General features: G+C 41.1%; 1 protein-coding gene across 8 annotated transcripts in view; it reads right to left on the reverse strand.

Moving 5' to 3' along the window:
- The window catches only part of EXOC6 (exocyst complex component 6), a 184,453-nt gene extending 160,388 nt beyond the window's left edge, over positions 1-24,065 (reverse strand). For 4 of the 8 annotated variants that reach the window (XM_034777841.1, XM_034777839.1, XM_034777837.1 and 1 more), the window contains exon 1: positions 23,888-24,065. In XM_034777841.1, the coding sequence (XP_034633732.1) occupies positions 23,888-24,009 (122 nt within the window). In that variant the 5' untranslated portion in view covers positions 24,010-24,065. Of the gene's footprint in view, positions 1-20,636; positions 20,866-23,887 lie in introns of those variants that run through there. The other 4 variants (XM_034777840.1, XM_034777843.1, XM_034777844.1 and 1 more) reach the window with 4 other exon arrangements.
- Between the last annotated feature and the right edge of the window lie 1,132 nt (positions 24,066-25,197).

A 25,197-nucleotide genomic window follows, 5' to 3' on the forward strand; every position in this document is an offset into this window, starting at 1 on the left:
CCGAAGAAGTGGGCTGTAGTCCACGAAAGCTTATGCTCTAATAAATTTGTTAGTCTCTAAGGTGCCACAAGTACTCCTGTTCTTGTTGCAATTTAGTATTCCTTTTAAGATTTATAAATGGGCAATTGGTCTAATTTTTAACAGTATCTCACATTCACAAAGAGAAACACCTTTAGGAGTCTGTGGAATGTTTCCTTCTTGGGGCTGGTCCACACTAAGCCCCCAGTTCGAACTAAAATACGCAACTTCAGCTATGTGAATAATGTAGCTGAAGTCGAAATATCTTAGTTCGAACTTAAAGGTACTTACCGCGGGTCCACATGCAGCAGGCAGGCTCCCCCGTCAATTCCGCCTACTCCTCTCGCAGAGCAGGATTCCCGGTGTTGACAGCGAGCACTTCCGGGATCGATTTATCGCGTCTAAACAAGACGCGATAAATCGATCCCAGAAGATCGATTGCTTGCCGCCGAACCAGCGGATAAGTATAGACGTACCCTTGGACAGAACTGCTTCCTTCCTAGGGATCTAAGCATTAGTATTTATATGTTCTAACAGCAGCAGAATAGGAGCAGCAAAGGTATACTTTAAGAGTTGGTGGACTGTTTAGAAAATTTGGAAGATGCATGATATTTTAACTTTTATATGAGTTAGGATACCGTGTGGAAAGAAAGAAAGAAAGAAAGAAAGAACTGCACATGGTTGTGCCCATGTACAGAATTGTAATAGTACTCATTGGAACATAGTACTGAGAGGTAAATCTGAGACCTAAATACATCAGAAGTCTAATGGGATGTGCTAGTAGTGTCTACCTATGACCAACAATGGTCAACTTTTGTTTATGACTTTGTTTTTTTAATGTTTATTCATTTTAGGTGGAACTCCTTGATTTCCAGACCCTTCCACTACTGGCCAGTTTGAGGCAGAGTGCTGGCGCTGCTGTGATGATATCATGAGCAAAGCAGCAGCAGTAGGGAGGAAAGAGAAACGCACAACTGCTAGGAGTCTCCCTGTACAAGCAACAAGATTGATATACCCAATATCTGCCCTAAGATGACAATTTTAGCGGGAGGAACTCTGCGATGCTGGTATTGAGAAACTGGAAAAAGAACTTCGAATACTGGGGGGGGGGGGGGGGGGGGAATGTGCAAGAAGCTTGGCTAAAGCAGAAGAGGAATTAAAGGAGGATAATGTGATTAATGCAAATCAACATAGGTCTATGGGAAATAGATCCTGTCAAACTAACTTGATATCTTTTTTGATGAGATTATAAGTTTCGTTGATAAAGATAATAGAGTGGATGTAATATATTTAGACTTCAGTTAGACATTTGACTTGGTACTGCGTGACATTTTGTTTAAAAAACTAGATCAATATAAAAGTAACATGGCACACATTAAATAGATTGAAAACTAACTGATAGGTCTCAAAATGTAACTGTAAATGTGGAATCATCTTTTAGTGAGTCTGTTTCCAGTGGGGTGCTGCAGTTCTTGGCCCTAAACTATTAAATATCTTTATCAATGACCTGGAAGAAAACATAAAAGCATCACTGACTAAGTCTGCAGATAACACAAAAATTGGGGGAATGGTGAATAATGACAAGGACAGGCTACTGATTCAGGGCAATCTAGATCACTTGGTAAACTGACCACAAGCAAACAATATAGTTTTAATATGGCTAAATGTAAATGTATACATCTGGGAACAAAGAATGTAGGCCATACTTACAGGAGATGGGGGACTCAATCCTGGGAAACTGTGACTCTGAAAAAGATTTGGGGGTCAAGGGTGGATAACCAGCTGAACATGAGCTCCTAGTGTGACTCTGTGGTCAAAAGAGCTAATGGATCTTGGGATGCATGAAGAGGGGAATCTTGAATACAAGTAGAGAGGTTATTTTACCTCTATATATAGCACTGATGCAAATGCTGCTGGAATACTGTGTTCATTTCTGGTGTCCACAATTCAAGGAGGATGTTGATAAATTGGAGAGGGTTCAGAGAAGAGCCACAAGGATAATTAAAGGATTAGAAAGGGATAGATAATAAGATGGAAAATACCATGTTGCCTCAATATAAATCCATGGTACATCCACATCTTGAATACTGCATGCAGATGTGGTCGCCCCATCTCAAAAAAGATATTTTGGAACTGAAAAATATTCAGAAAAGGGCAACAAAAATTATTAGGGGTATGGAATGACTGCAGTACGAGGAGAGATTAAAAAGACTGGGACTTTTTAGATTGGAAAAGAGACGATTAAGGGGGGATATGATAGAGGTCTGTAAAATCATGACTGGTGTGGAGAAAGTAAATAAGGAAGTGTTATTTACTCCTTCTCATAACACAAGAACTAGGGGTCACCAAATGAAATTAATAGGCAGCAAATTTAAAACAAACGAAAGGAGGTATTTTTTTCCACACAATGCACAATCAATCTGTGGAACTCCTTGCCAGAGGCTGTTGTGAAGGCCAAGACTATAATAGGGTTCAAAAAAGAACTAGATAAGTTCATGGAGGATAGGTCCATCAATAGCTATTAACCAGGATGGACAGGGATGGTGTTCCTAGCCTCTGTTTGCCAGAAGCTGGGAATGAGCGACAGGGGATGGATTACTTGATGATTACCTGTTCTGTTCATTTCCTCTGGGGCACTTGGCATTGGCCCCTGTTGGAAAACAAGATACTGGGCTAGCTGGACCTTTGGTCTGACCCAGTTTGGCCATTCTTATGTAGAAAACATACCTTATGTGATAGACTCAAGGAGCTCGATCTATTTATCTTAACAAAGAAAAGGTTAAGGGGTTTGATTATAGTCAGTAAGTACTTATATGGGAAACAAATATTTAATAATGGGCTATTCAGTCTAGCAGAGAAAGGTAAACATGATCAAATAGCTGGAAATGGAAGCTAGACAAATTCAGACTGGATATATGGCATAAGTTCTGAATGGTGAGAGTAATTAATCATTGGACCAATTTACAAAGGGTCACGGTGGATATTCCATCACTGACCATTTTTAAATCAGGATTGGATGTCTTTGTAAAAGATCTGCCCTAGACATTATTTTGGGGAAGTTCTATTGTCTGTGTGATATAGGAGGTCAAACTAGATGGTCACAATGACTTAGAATCTATGAACTACCAGTGGGGTCAGTTACACCTTTAGCTGAGCAGCAAGGGGAGCTGACAGAGTAGTACCTTTCCATTAGTAATGCCCTACCTTCCACACCTTTCCCTCTGTTGCAAATTTCAAACCCGCTAGTTGCATTGCCATAGAGGACTTTCGCTTCCTGATTACACAAGATCTATGAAACAACTCAAAAACTTGCACACACATATTCCTTCTAGTGCACTGACAATCATTTACTTAGTGCCAATCAGTTACATCTATGTAAACACAGTGAAGATAATGGAGATCGCATACATCTGAACACTATGAAGATGATGGGATTGTGCATGTGTAACAGAAAGGATAAGTTGGACTGTAGAACTTTTATTACTGTAGGGGATGTATGACATGACTTTCACAGAATCATAGACACATAGGGCTGAAAGGGACCTCGAGAAGTCATCATGTCCAAGACTCCAACCCCCTGCACTGTGGCAGGACCAATTAAACCTAGACCATCCCTGACAGGTATTTGTCCAACCTGTTTTAAAAGTCTCCACCCTTAGAAGCCTATACCAGTGTTTAACTATCCCTACAGTTAGAAAGTTTCTCCAAATATCTAACCTAACTCTCCCTTACTGCAGATTGAGTCTGTTGTCAGTAGCTGTGTGGTGCTCTGCTCTTGTTCGATGATGATTACAGTCGGCTGCGTGAGTGTTCCCTCTGTGTGCTGCCCCAGTTCTGCGCAGATACCTGACACAGCAAACCCCAAGACAACCCCCAAAGACCACAGACTCTAGTAAGGTACGAAGGAACCTGAGCCAGGTTTATTGTCAAACGAAGCACAGTATTAGTTTCCTGTAGACTCTACAAGACATACTAAGAATTTGTGCCCCCTGGCAATGGACCAGCTCAGTCAGTGGCAGGACTTTCCACTGCCCCCAGGCCAGACAAAAATGTGCACTCCAGGACCTATTTTTATACAGTTACAGGACAGATTACTCATCCCTACTGACGTATTGAGGTACAGCCCCTTGATTCATTAGGTTGCTGTTTCCCCCTTTGATCATGTTGTTTCAAACAGATCTATCCATCATGCTGTCCTTTTCACCCTGTCTTTAAGATGCACCTGCCTGTTCCTTGTTATCTCTGTGGAGTGTTCTGATGCCATCTTGGCACAAGTTCCTCTTATTAACACTTACGTGTGGATGCACCTGCTTCTAGCAACCCTCTTCTCACCAACTTCTGTGAGTGGGGCCTGCCTCTGGCTCACAGCCCAGCTTTTGCTTAGCAATGCCTGAAAGTACTTTGGTTCAGGCCTTAGGCCTCATACTGGGCCTCTGATAAGGGTTTATGTTTCAGGGCCTCATCTTACTACAGAGTCCATTACTTTTTGTCTTACATGGAGATCAAGTGATCACAGTCTTCTTTTTCACAGCCCTTAACACATTTGAAGACTTATCAGGTGTCCCGCTTCCCTCCCCCGTCTTCTTTTCTCAAGACTAAACCGTGACGTTTTTTTAACCTTTCCCCAAATGTCAGGGTTTCAAACCTTGCAACATTTTTGTTGCTCTCCTCTGGAGTGTCTCCAATGTGTCCACATCTTTCCAAAGTGTGGTGCCCAGAACTAGACTCAGTACTACAGCTAAGGCCTCCCCAGTGCCGAGAGGGACAATTACCTCCCATGTCTTACATACAACACTCCTGTTAATACACACTAGAATAATATTACTTTTTCAGCTGCATCACATTGTAGACTTATATTTGCGATCCACTAGAATCCCACATCCTTCTCAGCAGTACTACTGCATAGCCAGTTATTCCCCGTTTTGTAGTTGTGCATTTGATTTTTCCTTCCTAAGTGAAGTATTTTGCTAGGGTTGCCAACCCTCCAGATTTGGCCTGGAGCCTCCCGGAATCGGCATTGATCTCCCGGTGACTACTGAAAGCAATCCAGGAGATTTTAATAGGATATTTTAAGAAAATGACATTATGTCATGTTGGGGGGAAAAAATCTCCTGGAATAGCTTCAGTCAGAGTTGGCAACCCTATACTTTGCACTTTATTGAATTTCATATTGTTGAATTCATACCAATTCACCCATTTGTCAAGGTCATTTTGAATTCTAATTCTGTCCTCCAAACTGCTTGCAACTCCTCAAATAGAGTTCCAATGCTGAAAGTTAGGAAAAAACATTTTTTAAAAGCTCAAACTGATCAGTTTTGATACAGAAGTCACAGACAAACAAGGAACTTCACGGTGACATTTTTACAGTCATTTTCAAAGTGAAATTTTAAAAAGAAAAAACTTATTTAACATACTGTGCATGTTCAATATGGTATTTTCTAGTGTCAGTAACTTCTCCTGGCATGAAGCAATTTTGCATGAAAGCTACAGAGGCTCTTCATGACTCTCAACACCTCTACATGCACATCACAAAAAATGGCCAAATGGATTTCTATAAACTACAGACACATATACACAGCTTCTCATTTGAGAAAAAGCTGAAATTTCATTTTGAGTAAGCTGTCATAACTATAAAGGGAATGGTAACAGCCCTCCTGTGTACAATACTATAAAATCCCTCCTGGCCAGAGACTCCAAAATCCTTTTACCTGTAAAGGGTTAAGAAGCTCAGGTAACCTGGCGGACACCTGACCCAAAGGACCAATAAGGCGACATGATACTTTCAAATCTTGGTGGGGGGGAAGGCTTTTGTTTGTGCTCTTTGTTTGGGGTTGTACGCTCTTGGGACTAAGCGGGACCAGACATCAATCCAGGCTCTCCAAATCTTTCTGAACAAGTCTCTCATATTTCAAACTTGTAAGTAAACAGACAGGCAAGGCGTGTTAGTTTTTAATCTTTGTTTTCTCAACTTGTAAATGTACCTTTTTGCTAGAGTGTTTATCTCTGTTTGCTGTAACTTTGAACCTAAGGCTACAGGGGGGTCCTCTGGGCTCTTTAAGTTTGATTACCCCGTAAAGTTATTTCCCATCCTGATTTTACAGAGATGATTTTTACCTTTTTCTTTAATTAAAAGCCTTCTTTTTAAGAACCTGATTGATTTTTCCTTGTTGTTAGATCCAAGGGGGTTGGATCTTGATCCACCAGGAGTTGATGGGAGAAAGGGGGGGGATGGTTAATTTCTCCTTGTTTTAAGATCCAAGGGGTTTGGATCTGTATCCACCAGGGATTGGTGAAGAGTCTCTCAAGGCTACCCAGGGAAGGGAATTAGCACTTTGGGAGTGGTGGCAGCGAACCAGATCTAAGCTGGTAGTTAAGCTTAGAAGTTTCATGCAGGCCCCCACATTTGTACCCTAAAGTTCAGAGTGTGGAAGCAACCTTGACATAAGCTATAAAATAAAGCCATTTAAACCCCAGTCTTGTACTGTGACTTCAGCGGGGCTCAGTGCAGGCACAGTAATCTGCCCTAACAGAGCCCCATTGCAATCACAATGCAGGATCAGGGCCTTAGAATGGAAATGCCATCGCAAACACAACTGTAGTGTCACTAATGTGATACTGTATCACACATTAATTTTAAACGCCAATTTCACAGGAAACACTGCAATTTCCTTTGTCCTATAATATACAAAGATATTCTGTGTTTACAGAAACTGCAAACTTTGTGTTATTTTTTTCCATGAAGTAATTTTATGTAGTTTGCTGCATACACCCTTAAAATGCTTTATAAAATAATGACCAGCTGTTTCCTGTAATTCAACAAAAGTTATTCTAATAAGCACATTTCTTAATAACTAACCAGACGTTCTACTGCCACACACTACCTAAGGGCCCAATTCTGCCATCCTTATTTATAAATACATGTCACTATTCCATTTAAAAGATCACATTATACACCAGAACAATGCAGAACACAAGCTAAGGCCAAATCACAAAAACGATTTTATTAATTTTAGCTTAGCCGTTATGCTTTACTTGCCTTGTTTTCCTGTATGTACAATTTCTGTGAATTGTTCTCACTAATAGTATCCTGTTTCTATGAGCAGGAAAGGGCTGAGTACAGTTTGTTAGTTAACATTACTTCCTATAACCAGGGTCAATATTCTGTAGTAGTGACACTACAGCAGACATTGTTCACTCTGGATAAGCAATGTATCACGCTGATGGCTGTTAATGGACATCCTCTGTAGCGAAACATGAACTGATAATCAGTAAACCCAGATTTGCAATAGACTTCCTCCTTCCTGTTTTTACATTGCTGACCAAGGAGATGTCTCTTCCTGCTAAGCTTTTGTGCTACTAAGTGATGTATGAAACGAGAGATTGAAAAACAAGCACTGCACTACTTCTTTAATTTCCTGCTGTACTGAGGCAACAATAAAAGACACTAGAAAAAAATATGCTCCTGTGGAACTCCCCTAATTTCAGCAGAAGCTTCATGCATGTAAACAAGAACAAAGTTTGCCCCCTGTTTTGAATACATATGTTCACATAATGGAGGTAGCTGGGAAGATCCTGTAATCATAGATACTAGAAAGCAAAGTTCGTAAAGCAACATCTTCACCAGCTAGTTCCATAGACTACAACCCAAACCACATTCAATATCAGGAGTACTGGATTCGTATACAAATAAAAGTTTGCACTACTAGGTGGCTTTAAAGGGTTAATCCATATATTTTTAGTTACACACATACACACACACACACACACACACACACACACAGAGTAGTGATGCAACACAATACCAATGATATACCTGAAACACATCGATGATATTTTCCTCCTTTGGACACACAGCTTAAACTCCTTCATAGATTTTCACCACACCACCTATCCATTATACTCTCTCTGGAACACTCCCACACTAGCATCAACTTCCTGGACACCACGATCAGCTTTTCAACAATTGAACCCTACAGACAACCATATACAAGAAACCCACAGATCATCACACCTACCTTCATAGACCCTGTAACCACCCCAAACACACCTACATCTAGGCACTCAGATACCACAGAATGTGCTCTGAGGATAAAGTCCAGAATATGCACCTTAACACACTTAAAACAATCTTCACCGAACAAGGACACTCCACCAGAGAAGTAGATCACCTCATGGATTGGGCCACCCAAATACCCCAAGAGAACCTGCTTCAATACAAAAATAAAACCCCCTCCAACCACACACCCTTGGTTGTCACCTGCCGCCCCACACTGGAACCCATATGATGTGGTATCATCAAGCAGCTACAACCCATACTCGATTGGGACCCCAACCTGAAAGAAATATTTCCTGAAGCCCTACTTCTGGCTTTCAAACAACCCCCTGACCTCTCCAAGCTCATCATCAGAAGCAAGCTTCCACAGACCAGGACACAATAACTCAAAGCATCACCAGACCCTGCCAGAACAACAATGCAAAACCTGCTGATATATCTCCACTGCTACAGTGATCAACACCCCCATTACAAAGCTTTCAAGAGCCAGGGATCCTACACATGTCTATCACAACATGTGGTGTACCTCAGCCAGGGTACTAAATGCCCCAATAACAACTATGTGGGTAAAACCAGACAGACAATCACTACTCTCTCAAATTAACTCTCACAGGAAAATGATAAAAGACAAAAACACCCTATCACCTACAGCTGAACACTTTTCATAAAGCAATCACTCTATATCTGACCTATCAGTCCTCATCCTCAAAAGAAACCTGCACAACACTTTCAAAAAATGAGCCTAGGAGCTTAAATTCCTCGCTCTGCTAGACAATAACAACCATGGACTGATCAGAGACACTGGACTTACGGCTTAATTAACAACCATCTGCAGGGCCGGCTCCAGGCACCAGTTTCTCAAGCAGGTGCTTGGGGCGGCCGCCCCGGAGAGGGGTGGCAGGTCCAGGTATTCGGCGGCAATTCGGCGGACGGTCCCTCACTCCGGCTGGGAGCAAAGGACCTCCCGCCAAATTGCCACCACAGATCGCGATCGCAGCTTTTTTTAGATCGCGATCACGACTTTTTTTTTTTTTTGGCTGCTTGGAGCAGCCAAAACCCTGGAGCCAGCCCTGACCATCTGTAACCCACTATCCCCCTTTTTTTTGTCTTATGACTGCAGAGGTGTTAACTTGAATGGTTCCTTACAATATATGCTATCTATTTATACTAAACAATCTGTTCCACCTTGCATTTTATTGTGATTCTAGGATTACCTTTCCCAGACCTGAAGAAGAGCTCTGTGTGACTCGAAAGCTTGTCTCTCTCACAAACAGAAACTGGTTTAATAAAAGATATTACCTCACCCACCCTGTCTCTCTAATACCCTGGGACCAACACCCACCCTGTCTCTCTAATACCCTGAGACCAACACACCTACAAATATATTCTCTTCTTCACAGTCAATCTATCTGTAGGAAAGTTTGCATCCCATGATGTAAGCTCATAGCCATCTATTGCCATAACAATGCTGAAGTTTCCACAGGTTTCCAATATATTTGTTTGTTTTTTTAAATATTTATCTATAAAACATTTCATTTAAAAACATGGGGTTTTCCTTATAAGGTTGAAATATCTCATATGACATGCCCTATTACATCGAGTTACTAGAGCACATGCATTTAGATATCTCTGTTGTCTGTGAGGACTGCAATATTTGCAATCAGTGGGATTTGTGAGCAGGTAACTTTCCCACCTAAAATACAACCCAAATGTCCTGTGTAGGGTTGAAACTCAACACCCTTCCTGAAGTTTGCCTTTATTTTGACAAATGAATGAACAATAAATAAGTCACAACTTTCTCTGCAGGTTCTTAGAGCAGTTCAACCTACCTCCTTGGTCCTCTACCTCAAGTTCCAGATTTTTCCATCAGGGCAGCTGAATTCTAAAACTTGTTTCCTTCCTTATTATTCCCTCAGCTGGAGTATTAGTTTCCTCCAGACTTTATTTTACTGGCAAAGGCTGGGGTGCAGTAAGGATTTCAAGATAGACTATTAGCTGCCTCCAAGATAGACTATTAACTCCTTCTTGGCCAGGACATAATTGATGCCAGCCACAAAAGTAACTCCTTGGGAGAAGGAAGCAAGACCAAAGAGAAATGCATGAGCAGAGCCTCAGTGTGAATGTGTTGTCAAACACTCTTATCTCAGGTCTGCGGTGACAAGAATTAGGGTTAGGTTTTTCAGATATAGTCAGGTAGAAGCCATAAAGGCAAGCTACTGAGCCAGAACCAGCCGTGTATTACAATGCAATATAATTTGATTACTTGCTGCAGAAGTTTGATTTGATTTTTGGAAGGAGTTAGCCCTCTAATACTATGTTACAGCCTTGCCATTACAAATTTAGCTTCTGCTGCCACCAAGCAGTTCCATTTGCAAATAAATCCTTTATGCTATTTTAAACACATCTGTACAAGAACTATGAACATGATGGACATGGTTGATTTTAAAAAGTTTCAGAAACATGGGACACATTACACCACTACATTGTTGTTGTGGTGGGTTTCTTTTTTTGACCGGGGTGGGGGTTAATCGGTTGATGGTGATGCTGAATGCCCTGGACCAAGTAAGCATTAAGCACATGGAAAAGAAGAGAATGCGGATATTTATTTGTATTATAGTAATGGTTAGAGGCTCCAACCAAGACTGGGGCCCATTGTGCTCTGCTCTGTACAAAGATATAGAGTCCCGGCTCAATAAGAGTGCACTCTAAATAGCCAAGACAGACAAAGGGCAGGAGGGGAAAAACAGAGGCACAGAGAAGTGAAGTGACTTGCCTGAGTTCATACAGCACATCAATGGCAGAACTAAGGCTAACTCCCAGACCAGTGCTCTATCCAATAGACCATTCTTCCTCCCAAGGAAGGACTATGGGAAATAATGTGACATAAAGCACCTCCCAGAATCCATGAAAAGCTAAGTGTCCATGGGGTTTGTGTCATAGAGATTAAATATTCTATTGTTTGCAGAAATCATAAAATTTTTATATGTAGTCTTTTTACAGATGGGTATAAGTCCTTCAGAAGTGATTCCCTATGTATATAGCGTGCTCTGCTGCTCATGTGAAAAGCCTGGAAGAAGAAAATGTGTTTTCTTATTAGTATACTGTTCCATAAAATGCAACATGAAGAGATTCAACAGTTTGCGATCTTTTTAGCAGCACTTACAGTCACTGGACATGATTTCCATTTTAGAGATTGTGAAATACTCTAACTTACAGGTCAAAAATAGCCTTATCTTGAACCAAATTACATTGACATTCACACAGTGAAAGTATAGAGGTAACTGCGAAGTCTCTACAGAAATGTCTCAGAAACACATATAGAAAGCTACACTTACTACTGCTGGTTAGTGCATTCACTGACAGGTCTGTAAGTAGGCAAGTGTCAGAGCACATCAGATTTGTGCAGGATGGGAAACTGTGTATTCTTTTTGGTCATAGAAGACCCATAATGTGGGATGGCTAATGGTATCATATAGGAAATAAAATCAGCATTAGGAACAAAATAGCGAAGAAGAGTTCAAATCAAAACTGGCTTGTCTAAATGTAGATGATGCAACAGTGAATGAGTTGTTCAAACGATGTGCAGGTGAGATATTTAGATGAGATATTCATCAGTGATGTTGTAAAAAGTTTATCCCTATTTTCTTAAAAGTTTGAATGTGCTTTGAAAGACATGTTCAGATTTTACTATTTAAGTCCCAAAGCATGGTAACAACTCTGAGCTCTTGCTGATGCCTTTGAAGTTACAATGAGATATTTCAGAAGAATCCAACAAGTTCCGGGGTTGCTAGTCAGGTCAGAGTTCTGAAGGCAGTGATCAAAAATTGTAATTTGGCTGTCACCCATTTGGAACATATTGAAAGGACCTAGTTAGAGGCTGATGTAGCCCAAGTTAGGGGCGCTTTTAAGGTGATCAACATAGTTTAATCTGTGGACATGTCTTTCATGATAGACTTACTCAGCATTGGGGCTGAAGTCTCTCTTGCAACAAGAAATGAAATAAAAATGCAATTAACCATGAAATGTTTGAGCCTTTGAAAAAGCTAGAAAAGTGCTATGCTGGAACTCACAGTAATGAAAGTCAATCCTGGCCCAGACATCTGAAAATTTATCACTACAGATGGCAAATTTGAAGAGGCAAACATTTCTGGTTCTTTAGAGACAAAGTGCAGAAAAATTGGACTTGCATACCTGAAGCTACCATTGAACATATTAATTCCAGATTCACCAGGCCCCTATGGACACTATTCTCATGTGCTTTGACTCTACTAAGTGGCCCAGTGATAAAAAAAATTATTGACTTATTATGCGATGTACAAATTGAGTCTGCAAGACCGCTTTATACAGATAGGAGATGCCTTACCTGAGTGGCTACCTCTCAATTTAAATACCATCAAATTTACAACAAATAACAAAAGCATTGTTACACATATACATGCACTAACAACCAAGCCACCTGTCTTTCGGGATATATTATTCTCAGTGGAAATACTATTCTCATCGTCCTGCAGCATTGCAGTGGCAAAACATAAGCTTACCACAAATAATTTAATCAAAACAAGTTGATGCCTGTATCTGCAGCAAAGCACACTCCAGGATTTGATCCAAACACAAATTAAGAGCCCAGGTATAAGACACTTTTCCAGCTCCTTCTAGCTTGAAGGGGGGACTAGGAACAAAACATATTTATGGACACAATCACAGTGAGCACTCAGAGCAACAGAAGGCAGCACTAGTACAGGATTAGATTTGCGAATTGGTATGCAAAGTTTAAAATATCATATTACAAGGAAATTATAAAATCCCATACCCAAATCAAGGGACCCATTTCAAGTAAACTAAATTACTAACATATAATGCAACATTATTCTCTTAAAAAAAAATCTACATTTGCAAAATTGCTACGCAATATAGATAAACAATACAAACTTGCAAATCCTATATATACACTTTCATAATCCTACCACATCATTTAATCAACAGATTTCATAACATCAAACAGTCATTCCATGTTCATTAAAATATCCTTCCAATCCACCAACCCATTACACTGTTGGAAAACTTTTAGAACTCTGACATGATTTAGAGTATATAGGGACTGTATTCTTTCTGCAATCTTTGTTACATGTATTACCTATAAAAGTAACATCCAGTAATGTCTTTCCATTATAAAGCAAAAGAAAAGGGTTGAGTGGGTAATGCAAATAAAGTAGGGTGGCTGTGAATGAGGAAGACTATATGGCAGATGGGAACTGGCAAGATTGTTAACTCTTCATTGCTAGACTTTACACAGTTTTTTAATGTTTTATTACTTTCTTTACAAAATTATTATTTTGGGGGTATCAACTGGAAAGCATGGAACCACACTTCAAACTTTCTCATTATTAACACTTGTTTAATTTACTCTATGAAGGTCAAGTTTTTCGGCATTCCTACAGAGTGGCAACGGTTGTACTATTTGTAATGGCAACAGAAAATATCAAATGGAACTGGAGTAAAATGTTTTGGGATATAGTGTGATAGTGTGTGTAAAAGACAAACAATATAAGGCCCAGATCCTGCAAGTGACTTCGCATAGGCACAGTGGTCTTCTAATAGATAGGCATTAGGTCCTGTCTAGGTTGGATGAGCAGGGAACTAGTGAAATAGTGGTTATCACAAAAGAATGAACACTGAACTACTAAGGCCTATATAAGGCCTCTGTGTAAAAACAGATGCTGCACCTGTTTAACTGAAATCTTTTTTAAAAACCCTGTGTGGGCACACTTAATTGGTTTAGCTAGCATCTGTATATTTATCGATGCAAGTTAAACCAATGTAACTTGATTTAAAAACACACCTTTGTTTAAACAGCTGCCACTTTGTGTGTAGACCAAGCAGGAAAAGGTTTGTAAAGGTATATAAAAACTTTGTTTTGTTAACACCTATTTAACTTAAATGACCAATTAAAATTTTGGCTAATAGAAATCTTTGTTAAAATTCCATCATCCTCACTCTTTCCCTTAGTGTTAAGACTCACAATAAATATCCCCAATGCCTCCCAGTAGTCTTCCCAAAAGCAAGGAAGACCAGACTCTGAATTCCTAATACTTCTAAGGTATAAAAACAAACAGAAAAATAGTTTAAACATTTTCTTTAAAAAAAAAAACTTTCAGGCCCTCTTTACAGAATTTTTTTTTTTAAAGGACAAAAGCACAATTTTTAAAAACTCCTTTACAAGTCATCTTTAAGCCAACCTCTTTTTGGGAAGAAGGTATACAAAGCCAGTTCAGAAGGGATGTTCAGTTTTCAGGTTGTGGGCTTCTGAGGAGAGTATATCCGCTGACTATGAGATGTTGGCCAAAATGGAAAACCTAGTGAAGCACAGCAGAGTGACAGAATGCTGTCTTGACAATGTCTCATGTCATGCTTGAGTTTTTGCAGTTTGTTTTGGGTTTTTTGTTGTTGTAATGTTTGGTAACAGTTTCAATTTTTTTTAAATAAATGACTGTCTATAAACTTTAAGATGTCTAATGTATTCAGGCAGTATAGACAACCTTTTCCTTCACACCCTCTCCCCTTGATGATACACCCACTGTGTGTGCTATATTCCACGATACATTATGTACAGCACTTGAAAAAATTACCATACCAACTAATCAGAAGACAAAACTTAGACTACTAAAAAATGAGGATAGCAATTCCAGTGAGGTTTGGGACAGTATCCTGGTGAGAAGTCTAGTCCTACTCCCCTCTCTACCCTGGGAAAATGGAGGGTTCTGGGTCCTTTCCATGGTGCTATCCTTGGAAGGATTTTGGTACCAGCCTCTTGCTAACAGCTCTCTGAAATCTGCAGCCTCTGTCTGCTAGAAGGAAGACAAAGCTTCTTTTCTTCCCCTCTCCAATCTCAGAGCCTTCCTAATACTGGCTATTGTGAGGAAGGGAGCAGCCAGTCCCTGATTCGAAAGAGGCAATAGTTTAATACAAATGAATGTACAAATGTCACTGTGGATGGATGTCTTCTTAATCTGAGGTACACGTGAATTCTACAATATTACTGCATTTGCAAATTATCTTACTGAAGTCTATAAATTGTCCTGCCTTTTGTCAACACATTGTACTTTCAGTTTCATAATATGACATGAAAGAGGGACTGGTCATGGACATTCTATAGAGATGATGATGTTTTGACAAAGAAATGCTTTGTACTTTGTAAAATCTATAGGGTTTGGATAGTGTTCTGTACAGTAGAATTGGCTGTTCAATGAATATGACATGTACACTGTGGTTGCTGATACTCAGCTGCAGCTAAGGAGCGTTCGTCACAAGTTAAGAAAGAGAGTGCAAAAATGGTTTTAAGCAACCTTTGATCCCTTGATCTTGAGGCCACTCGGCACCAATTTGGTTCTTTTGTGCAAGTTAAAGTAGATTCTGGTAGTTTCTAGGCTGCTCCAACTTGTGCCAACAACCCAAAGGGGTTATTACAGCAGCTGGAGATCACTAAATGCAGGGACACCACTGCCATGCCCCCTTTCTTCTAATCACATTACTTGCACTGACTCTGAGGAGCAGGGATGGGTGTAAGAGCCATTAGATTGGTTCTATGCTATTTGAGGATCCCACTACACTGTGGTAATCCTCCTAAGACTTGCTAAGCAGACTTTAAGGCCTTTTTGCACTAGTAAAACAGATCAAAGCTGTCCTGCTGTAAGGGAGAATCAAATGTGCACAATACCAGTTTTTGTTGCAGTTTCTTGAACAGATCTTTGGAGATAGAGTGTAGCACTGCTGTATACCTTAAAAATCAAAATGGGTGACGTTCCAGAAATAATAGGACTAGAGACACAGGGTAATTAGCTAAGGACCTTTCAGAAATATGTATGTTCTGTAAGAAAACTGATATCCACTGAGGGAACAAGTCGCACCCACATCAGTAAAACATCATCAACATACAGGATATAAGAAGCAGAAGTAGCAGTGGCACTGGCAGGGAATCCTGTCTCCTTCATTCAGCAATTGAAGTTCCAAAGAAAAGATATTCTATCCAGTACTAGGGAACAGACATGGAGAGTGAGGACCTGATTTTACTGCGACAGAATGCCTATCGTAGTCAACGGGCATTTTGCCTGAAAAAAGACTTCAGGCTTGGGCTCCAAGTGATAATATCTTAACAGACACAGATATTCCTGTGCCCTTTCAAGAGGATTGCTCAAAGGAAAGTACATAACCTGTATAAAAATGCCTTTAGAATGAGACTCGGATGCTCACAGATTATGCAGATTTCAAATTCTTTCAAAGTACTTATACACATTAGCTAGCTACACATATCTGTAGCCTTAACAGAATGTCTAGTGAGCACCAGCATAGGCATTGGAGTTGCCTGTCATTAGACTTGGGATGATAGCATTGCATTGGTATACAAACAATGAGGCTGGGGATTTTTTTTTTTTTCTGATCACATCTATGGGCAGATAAGATGTCAGATGTGGTTATCCAATGACAAAATGTGGTTGCTCTAATATCTGGCCTGTGGATTCATTGTTGCAGGAAAATTAAAATGAAATATTGTTACTGGTATGATTGTCTAAAGGCATTGCTCTATGTTCAGCTTGTTCTATTTTGGACTATTGAGGCAGAGTTATTCTCATTTGTATTCTCTTATTTTTATTGTCTATCATTTGATTTTACATTTAGCTTTGTTCTTGCTTTAATAAAAGAGAACATAAAAACAGCCATACTGGGTCACACCATGGTTGATCTTGCCCAGTATGCTCTCTCCAACAGTGGTCCATACCACAACTTAAAGAGGAGTGAACAGAACAGGGCAATTATGGTGAGATGCACCTCTGGCTTCCACTCCTTGCTTCTGGTAGTCAGAGGTTTGGACTGCCCCGAGTATGGGGCTGCATCCTTGGCCATCTTGGCTAATAGCTATTGATGGACCTATTCTCCATGAACTTACCCAGTTCTTTTTTTAACCCAATTATACTTTTGGCCATCACAACATCCCATGGCAATGGGTTCCATAGATTTGTTGTGTGAAGAAGTACTTCTTCTTGTTTGTATCAAATATGCTGCCTATTAATTTCATTGAGTGACCTCTGTTTTTTGTATTGTGTGAAAGGATAAATAACACTTCTGTATTGATTTTTTTCCCACACCATTCATGATTTTATAGATCTCTATCATATCCCCTCTTAGTTGTCTCTTTTCTAAGATGAACAGCCCTAATCTTTTAGTCTCTCCTTGCATAAAAGTCATTTCATACCTTTGATCTCTTTGTTGCCTTCTCTGAACCTTTCCCAGTTCCACTATATTCTTTTTGAGATGGGACAACCAGAGCTGGACACACTATTTAAGGAGTGGGCACACCATGGATTTATATAGTTGCATTATAATACTTTCTGTCTTATTTGCTATTCCTTTCCTAATAGTTCCTAACATACTGTTAGCCTTTTTAACTGCTGCTAAGCATTGAGCAGAAGTTTTCAAAGAAGTATCCATGGTGACTCCAAGATCTTTCTTGAGTGGTAACAGCTAATTTAGAACCCACCATTGTGTATTTATAGTTGAGATTATTTTTTCCAGTGTGCATTACTTTGCACTTATCAATGCTGAATTTCGTCTGCCATTTTGTCACCCAGTCACCCACATTTGTGAGATCCCTCTGTAAATCCTCAGTCTGCTTTGGACTTAACTATCTTGAATAGCTTTGTGTCATATGCAAACTTTACTACTTCACTGTTAACCCTCTTTTTCCAGATTATTAATGAATAATGCTGAACAACACAGGTCCCAGTACAGATCCTTGGGGGACTTCACTGTTCACCTCTCTCCACTGTGAAAACTGACCATTTATTCCTACCCTTTGTTTCCCGTCTTTCAATCAGTTACTAATCCATGAGAGGAATACCTCTGTCTCTAAATTCAAAGCAGAGGAACCATGGGCTTCAGGTAGAACTGAGGCTATTTAATAATTTATTTAAATTCAAGTAAAAATTCTAATACCTAAATATTACCAATTGTCTATCTGGTTTGAAATCTAGGTGAAATCATTTTGGGGGGCAAGGGGTAAGGTTGGTCCAGTGTAAGTTGTGCAGATAATAATGAATGATGCATTACAAAACAGCAGTTGGGAACCAGCTGGATCCCTTAACTATTCATTTCCAGAACTTTAAATGTAGTTTGTTTTTAAAAGGTGTACATTTTTGCAAAGGGAGTGTAATACCTTTGGGTGCTGGCTGAATGCCTTTGAAATATTTCTCCCGCTGTAAAACTTACCTCCTTTGTAAAGTACTGTCAGATCTACTGATGAAAAGTGCTATATAAGAGTTAGGCATTATTAATTAATTAATTATTATGTCAACCTTAATTCTTGTTTTGCCAAGTTTTTGTTTGTGAATGAGCACAAGAAGTTTAAATCAGGCTAGTGTATAAGGATGCCCTCCTCATACAGAACTTATCAGACCTACCAAAGCAAAGCTTCTCTTTTGAAGACATGAGCAAATCCATAAATATGCATGGAGAAAGGTGGGAGAACTTTTACCCACAGAGAAAACTTCAAACATTTAAATGTTTATATCTTGAAAATATTAGGTATTTAACATGGATAGGAGATTCAACCTTTCCTTATCCCCTCTTTGGTTCTCCCTGATTCCCTGTACCTTTCTTTCTTTGTCCCCAGTTCTCTCCATCCCTTCTTCCATACCTCACCCTGATCCCCTGTATATCCCCTATCTGGGCTTCTCACAGGTCCTCTGTGCACCTCAACCATGACCCCCAACTCCCCTGCTCCTTTTCAAGCCCTCTAGTTCTCTGCATCCCATTATGCACTTTTCTCTCTCACCCACCACCACCTACTCCCCTCCATGTTTCAACATGGTCCCCTGCACACACTCTTCTATGCCTCCTCAGTTCCCTGCACACACATCCGATACGTCTTCCACCAGAGATCACACGTACCCTCATACTCACCCCTTATATGCTTTGACAAGTCTCCTGCCCTGTTCCAGGTTCCCCTTCCTCCCAGCAATCTTGGATTCCCTCATTCAGAGATCAGGAAGTAAAGCTCCAGGCAGGCCATGTCCCTCCTGGTCCCCCACATTCTCTCCATATACTGAATACCTGCCTGTCTGTGTGACACCCTTTCTACTACCAGCAGACTAGCAGTTGCAACAAAGCCTAGACTGTTCCCCCTCCACAAAAGTACTAAAGACATTTCTCCTCAACAAGGCCAAGAAAACAAGACCTATATGAAGTTTGCAGGCAGAACCACCTGAGAGATATGACAACTGTAAAAATAATTTTGAAGTTATGGTGAGTCAAAAATTTTCTGAATGTTATCAAACTACCAGAAAAAAATCTGCCAAGGCATGAGATGTGGCAACATTTCAGGGGAATCAGTTTCACTTGGGTGAAGTTAGAGGAGATTAACAACTATTTTCATAGTGGGGCAAGCGACAAAGACTCCTGTGGCACCTTATAGACAATACGTCTGTTAGTCTATAAGGTGCCATGGGACTCTTTGTCACTTTTTACAGATCCAGACTAACACGGCTACCCCTCTGATAGTGGAGAAACTAACTTCAATCTTAAATGTGGAGTGGAGTATTGCTGCTCCTTACTACATCAAGCACCCAGGATAGGTTTCACTGCATGTTTGGAATTTTACCCTGCGGCCACTTGTCAACCACAGACTCGAAGATAGTAAGAAAAGCTAAAATCTGAAATGGGATGGAGAGGCTGACACCACTTCAAAGGGAGCATCCCGAATCCCAAAGCCAATGAGGAAACCAGCAGCCAGCCACACCCACCTCCTTTGACAGCTCCCAAATAGCAAATACAAACACCAACAACTGAAGCCTCATTTGGTGCCCTTCCTCCCATGCAGAGCACGTTAACTTTAGCAAATATTGACCGCCTTTTGCACCAGAACAAACGCTGCCCCGGCCAGGAGTGGGGAGGGAACGTGACAAGTTAGTCCCCTCTCCCCACAGGAAAAAAAAAGGAGTCAGGCTGATGCTGTCGGTTATGTGAAGCGTATGTGGCAGGGATCTGCAGTGTGTCTACGAGGGGTGCAGTGCCCAGGCCCTCCAGGGGTGCCTGTCCCGTGCTGGTACAATAACCAGCTGGTCCAGCGAGTCCTGAACCTGCTGGGGTCCCCGTGCTCTAGCTGCCTTCGCCAGCGCCTTCCCCCTGACAGCTCCCGCGGCTCCGGCCAGGCCCCGGTAACACGGGGCAGCAGGGGATGCTCCACGCTGGGGCGCGCCCCTTCCCTCCAAGGCCGGAGGCCGTTCAGACTGGCCGGGGTGCAGCGCTGCGAGCAGGGCCCCGCCGGGAGCTGGAGAGGGGGTGGGGGCTTTGTGAACAGAGGGGCGGGCAAGACGCCCCGAGCGGGCCCCGAGGCTCAGCGGGGGCGAACCCCCAAAGGGCTGCGCCCCGCACAGTACTTGCCGGAGACTCGGTGTGTCTGGGGCGGAGCTGTCAGTGCGAGGGCCCGGCCCAGCACCTCGGTCTCGCCGGGCGGGAAGCCCCTCGCCATCTGCAGACCCCCACCCGCCTCCCGGCCCTGGTCCCTGTCCCTCACCGCAGGGTGGGCCCCACGCAGGCCGTGTCCGTGCTCTCGATCTCCTGCAGGATCCGCTCATGCTCGGGGAGGCTCTCCGCCATCTTGGGTGGGAGGGAACCAGGCAGCGGCGCCGCTGCGGGACGCGCTGGGGAGGCGGCGCTGCAGCTGCTGCAGGCCCGGGACCGGGCTCCTGCGCTCCACGTGCCCACCCCGAAAGCTGCAGAGCCGGGTCCGCCGCTAGCGCCCAGCCCACCCGCTCCGCAGCGGCTGCTGGGGGTACAGGGGAGCGGGGAGACGTGCGCACTCTGAGCTGAGAGGGCGGTGGGGGGACAGAGAGGGGCCGGGGCTGCTGGAACTGGAGGGCGGAGCAGGGATTCAGCCAGAAGGAACTGGGGCTGCTGGGGCTCGGGAGGATTGGGCAAGGGAAGACCGGAGAGAAGCGTCCAGGGTTAAGAGTGCGGAGGGAAAAGGTAAGAGAGTGTCTGCCTAGATCGCACAAGAGGACTCTGCTGGTCTGCGTGGCTCTTAGCTCCCAAATGCAGCAGCAAACTAGAAAACAAGTCTAGCCACGCTTCCCGCACACGCCAGATCATAATAGTAAATGATCATATAAATCCAGTCTTGGCAAATTTGAGTTCGTCAAAAATCAGGCACCGGCACCTGGATGGATCTAGCCAAATTTTGGCCCCCAGCACCAAATTCTAATGCATAAACTGAGAACCAGTCTAACGGCTCTTACTTCGCCAAAAATTTTGGACCTTCACACATCCCAACACACAAACGCTACGAAAACACCCTTTCAGCACGTGGATTCTGCTGGAGACCCCTTCCCCCCCCACACCCATCATAAATTCCAGGGCCACTCCTACTGCACCAAAAAATTCTAGACCCTGATACATCCTTGTGCATAGGTGCTGTAAACACCCAGGTGTTGCCCAATCCAACAGTTTGGTTTGGGGTTTTGTTGTTGTTCTTTTTTGTTTGTTTTGCTATTCATCTCTAAATTCTACAACATAAAGAGATCACTTATAGCTGCTCCTAGGCCCTTTTAAAAATCTGGTCCCCTATTATACTCTGGAACAGGAGCACTTAAAAAATCAAAATATGGACCAGAATCCAGCCAGGTCCATTTTTCATCTAGATCCCAAAGCCTTTTTACATTCTAAACAGACAGCAAGTGTAGCTTTTTTTTTTTAAATTAGATAAATGTGTATCCAATTTAATTGTTTTTCCAAGAGGCCATGATAACTTTGGAGATTGGTGAAAGAATGAGCTGGACGTTTTGGATCTGGACCTGTATTTGGATTTTTTTAAGTGCTAGTGTGGAGTAGACTTAGAGACCTACAGCCAAAATTTGCTAGACCCAACAAGACCTAGGTGCCAGATATGTGGTTTTGTGTTGCTTTTGCAGCAGGATTTATTGGAACTTGGATTTTTCTGTTCAAGCAGAAATAAAAACATGCATTGTCCATTTTGACAATACACATTGTGGGTCACAACCAAAAATGGTAGAATCCAGCAAGCTCCAGATGCTGGATATATGTCTTTGTGGTTCTATTGACCAAGAATGCAACAGGGCCTTCATTTTGCAGTGGAATTAGAGCAGCTAGCAGTATTTCTCTCTTTAGCTAGTAGAAATTAGAAATTGTATTTGGGATAAAAACATTACAAGCTGGATCCAAGAAGATCCAAGTGTTGGACAGTGTTTTTTTTTTTTTTTTGGTGCTGCCGGATCAGTTTTCTAGTTCTAGATTTCTTTGGTGCGTTATTATTATTTTTTATTTATTTTCACTGAGAACTGCTTCATTTTTCTCTGTTTAGCTTAGAGAACTAGATAGATTGGGGATAAAAATTTGCAAGATTCAGTTGGATCTGTGTACCAGACATGTGTTTTTCCACTGCTTTGGGGCTCAGATAAATCAGAGTCCTTATTTTTGCAGAGAAGTAGGAGCTGCTCACTTGATTTCTATTTTGATTGTACATTTGGGTTTTGGGGCCAAAAATTGCCAAGGTCCATGGGCCAGACCTGGATTTTTTACAGTGCAAAGTTATCTGTGCACAAATGGAAGCCAACTTTTGAAAATTTGGTCCTTAAAAGTGGCTTGCCCATTTATGGCTTTTCCTAGACTAGAAAATCTAACCTTTGCTAACAATAGTTATCAGCACTGTGTGTAACTTAACCAGCCTAGAATGTGCATTAGCTGCAATTGTGTTCAGCATCATTTCAGTAACTGTAATTAAACCACCATCAAGCACTAGGCCACAGTTAATGAAACAGTACTGATGTTTGGATGTTGTCTACACTTGCAGCTAGATCATTTTCAGCTTTGGTTCAGCTGAACCTATTGGTGACATCCATAGTCAGCAACAGGTAGTTTTTCTAAGTGTAGACAAGCTTCTCCAAAGTACGGTTCGGGCAGTGATGCAGGAGAGAGATAACTCAGAGTGGGGAAACTATTTTCAGGTTTTAGCTACCTTTTCTATATTATTTCCCTGTATAAATCATTGATATATAGTAAAATTCTTCCTACATTCCTTTTTTCCATCACTCAAGTTATTTACAGAATAGGGTGATAGATGCAAGTTTCAGGAAAAATTAAATGTATTTCTAAATTAAGATATATGGTTTCTTTCTTTAGTCTGATCCTTACTACAAATGGACATCCACAATACCAGATAAGCTATTTTTAACACTCTGCTGCAGACACCAACAATAAAGCTAAACATCCAGTCTTTAATATATAAGCTTCATGTCCATGAAAATGCAATAAACTGTTAATGCATTATTTCTAATTTTTTCAGACATTTAGGAATTTCACTAAATAAAACTTAACTGCATGTAGATACACTTTGATAATAAACAAGCGTAGTGTCTGTCTAAAATATTTGAATTAAAAGTCATTCACCTATTTTTTCAAGCATGTTGCTGATGGCATTGGCTGATAACAAATTAAAAGCATTCCATTATGGAAAAACAGTGATTGTTTCTTGTTTTCATTTATAAAAGTAATTTCTTGCTTCATGGAGCACTTGTGGTAAGTCTGTAAAGACACCCCTTGTCCTGGTGAGAAGGGGTTCAGTAGAGGCCTTTAATCTGTGCTTGTTCCTTTAGGGCCCAATCCTACTCCCATTGAATTTAAAGGAAGTTTTCCTATGAATTTCAGTATGTGCAGGATTAGGTCTCCAGTACCTGGGGGTGAGGGAAACAACAGCCTAAGAATAAAACAAATCCTTTTTATACAATATAATATGATAGAAATGATGCCTACCTTAAACTGGTTCCAAGAGGCAGTTCGAACGACTCAATCTCAGCAAAGACATTTTCATATATTTGATCTTTGTTTTCTTCTGAATAAAGCTCCAGCAAGTTTAGTTTGCTTTTTCTAGCCATTGCAGAGCATGAAACAGTTCTAACTTCAGGGCAGGACTTTTATTCTGTTTACTATCATTACCAGAATGAATCTGTAGTCAGCAAAACCAGCAGTGAAAAATCAGACCCTGGGCTGACCTCGTGATTCCTGAGGACTTTGTGTCCAAGAACGCTGCCCAGCTGCTGTTTTCCTATCTCCTCTAGTAACGTGCCTATTACACTGTACCCACTTCATTAATGTCTTTTCTTGAAGATGGACTTATTTATTATTTTCAGGGAAACTTTGTTGTCAAAAGCATTGAATAATTCATTAACACATTTAAAACATTTCACTGATGATAAATATTGCAGATGAAAGGGGACACCAAAAACCTGAAATTTAGTTATCTCAAAATATGATTTACAAGTAGTTTCAGACAGGACACTTACCTTTGAGTCCCTCTATCAATTTTTGTGGATTTGAAATCACATTTTCCTATTTTCCAAATGTTTGTCTTCTGACCCACAGAAACAGAAAACTGTTAGGGAAAAGGGCTGTGAAATGCAAAAGTACACTAAAAAAGCAAAGAAAATATTTATGCTTTAATCTCTTTCAGTTTAGTCATTTTAGGTGTCATTTGTACAGTAATAGGTAAACTGTTCAAATAGAAATGTGGTTTTTATGTTGATTGTGTCCCTTCGTGCTATAAACAAAATTCACACCAATTCATTATGCAGGCCCCAATCTTGCATTGAGAACCTAGTGGGTAGACTCCTGACTCTGCTCTGAGCACCACTGATTTCAAGTCATTGTCTAACCATTAATCTACAGCAGGGAAAATATCGGGTACAGCTTCCTCAAATGAATCTCAACCTCTTTTGTCAAACTTGAGAATAGAGTGCCAGATTAATTGAGAAACAAACGACTTGAAGCCTAATACTGGCAGGCAGTGTTGTGTGGAAAGGGCAGTCTTTTTATAGCTTATCTATTTTGGTATCTCCCTCAGAGACTTCCATAAAAACTTGATTTAGATCCCAAACCTGCTCCTGCTGAAATGAATGTGAGTGTTACCATTACATCAATAAGAGTAGGACTGACCCCTGATTGCTAGGATCTTTAAGCAAAGCTGTTATGTGCAGCAGAGACCCCAAAAATTTAGCAGCAATCTCTATATTATAAATTCTGTGCTGTTTTCAGACAAATATCTCTTGCACAAGCTTCTTCTCTAC

Source organism: Trachemys scripta, chromosome 7, assembly GCF_013100865.1.
Source record: "Trachemys scripta elegans isolate TJP31775 chromosome 7, CAS_Tse_1.0, whole genome shotgun sequence".
Lineage (NCBI taxonomy): Eukaryota > Metazoa > Chordata > Testudines > Emydidae > Trachemys > Trachemys scripta.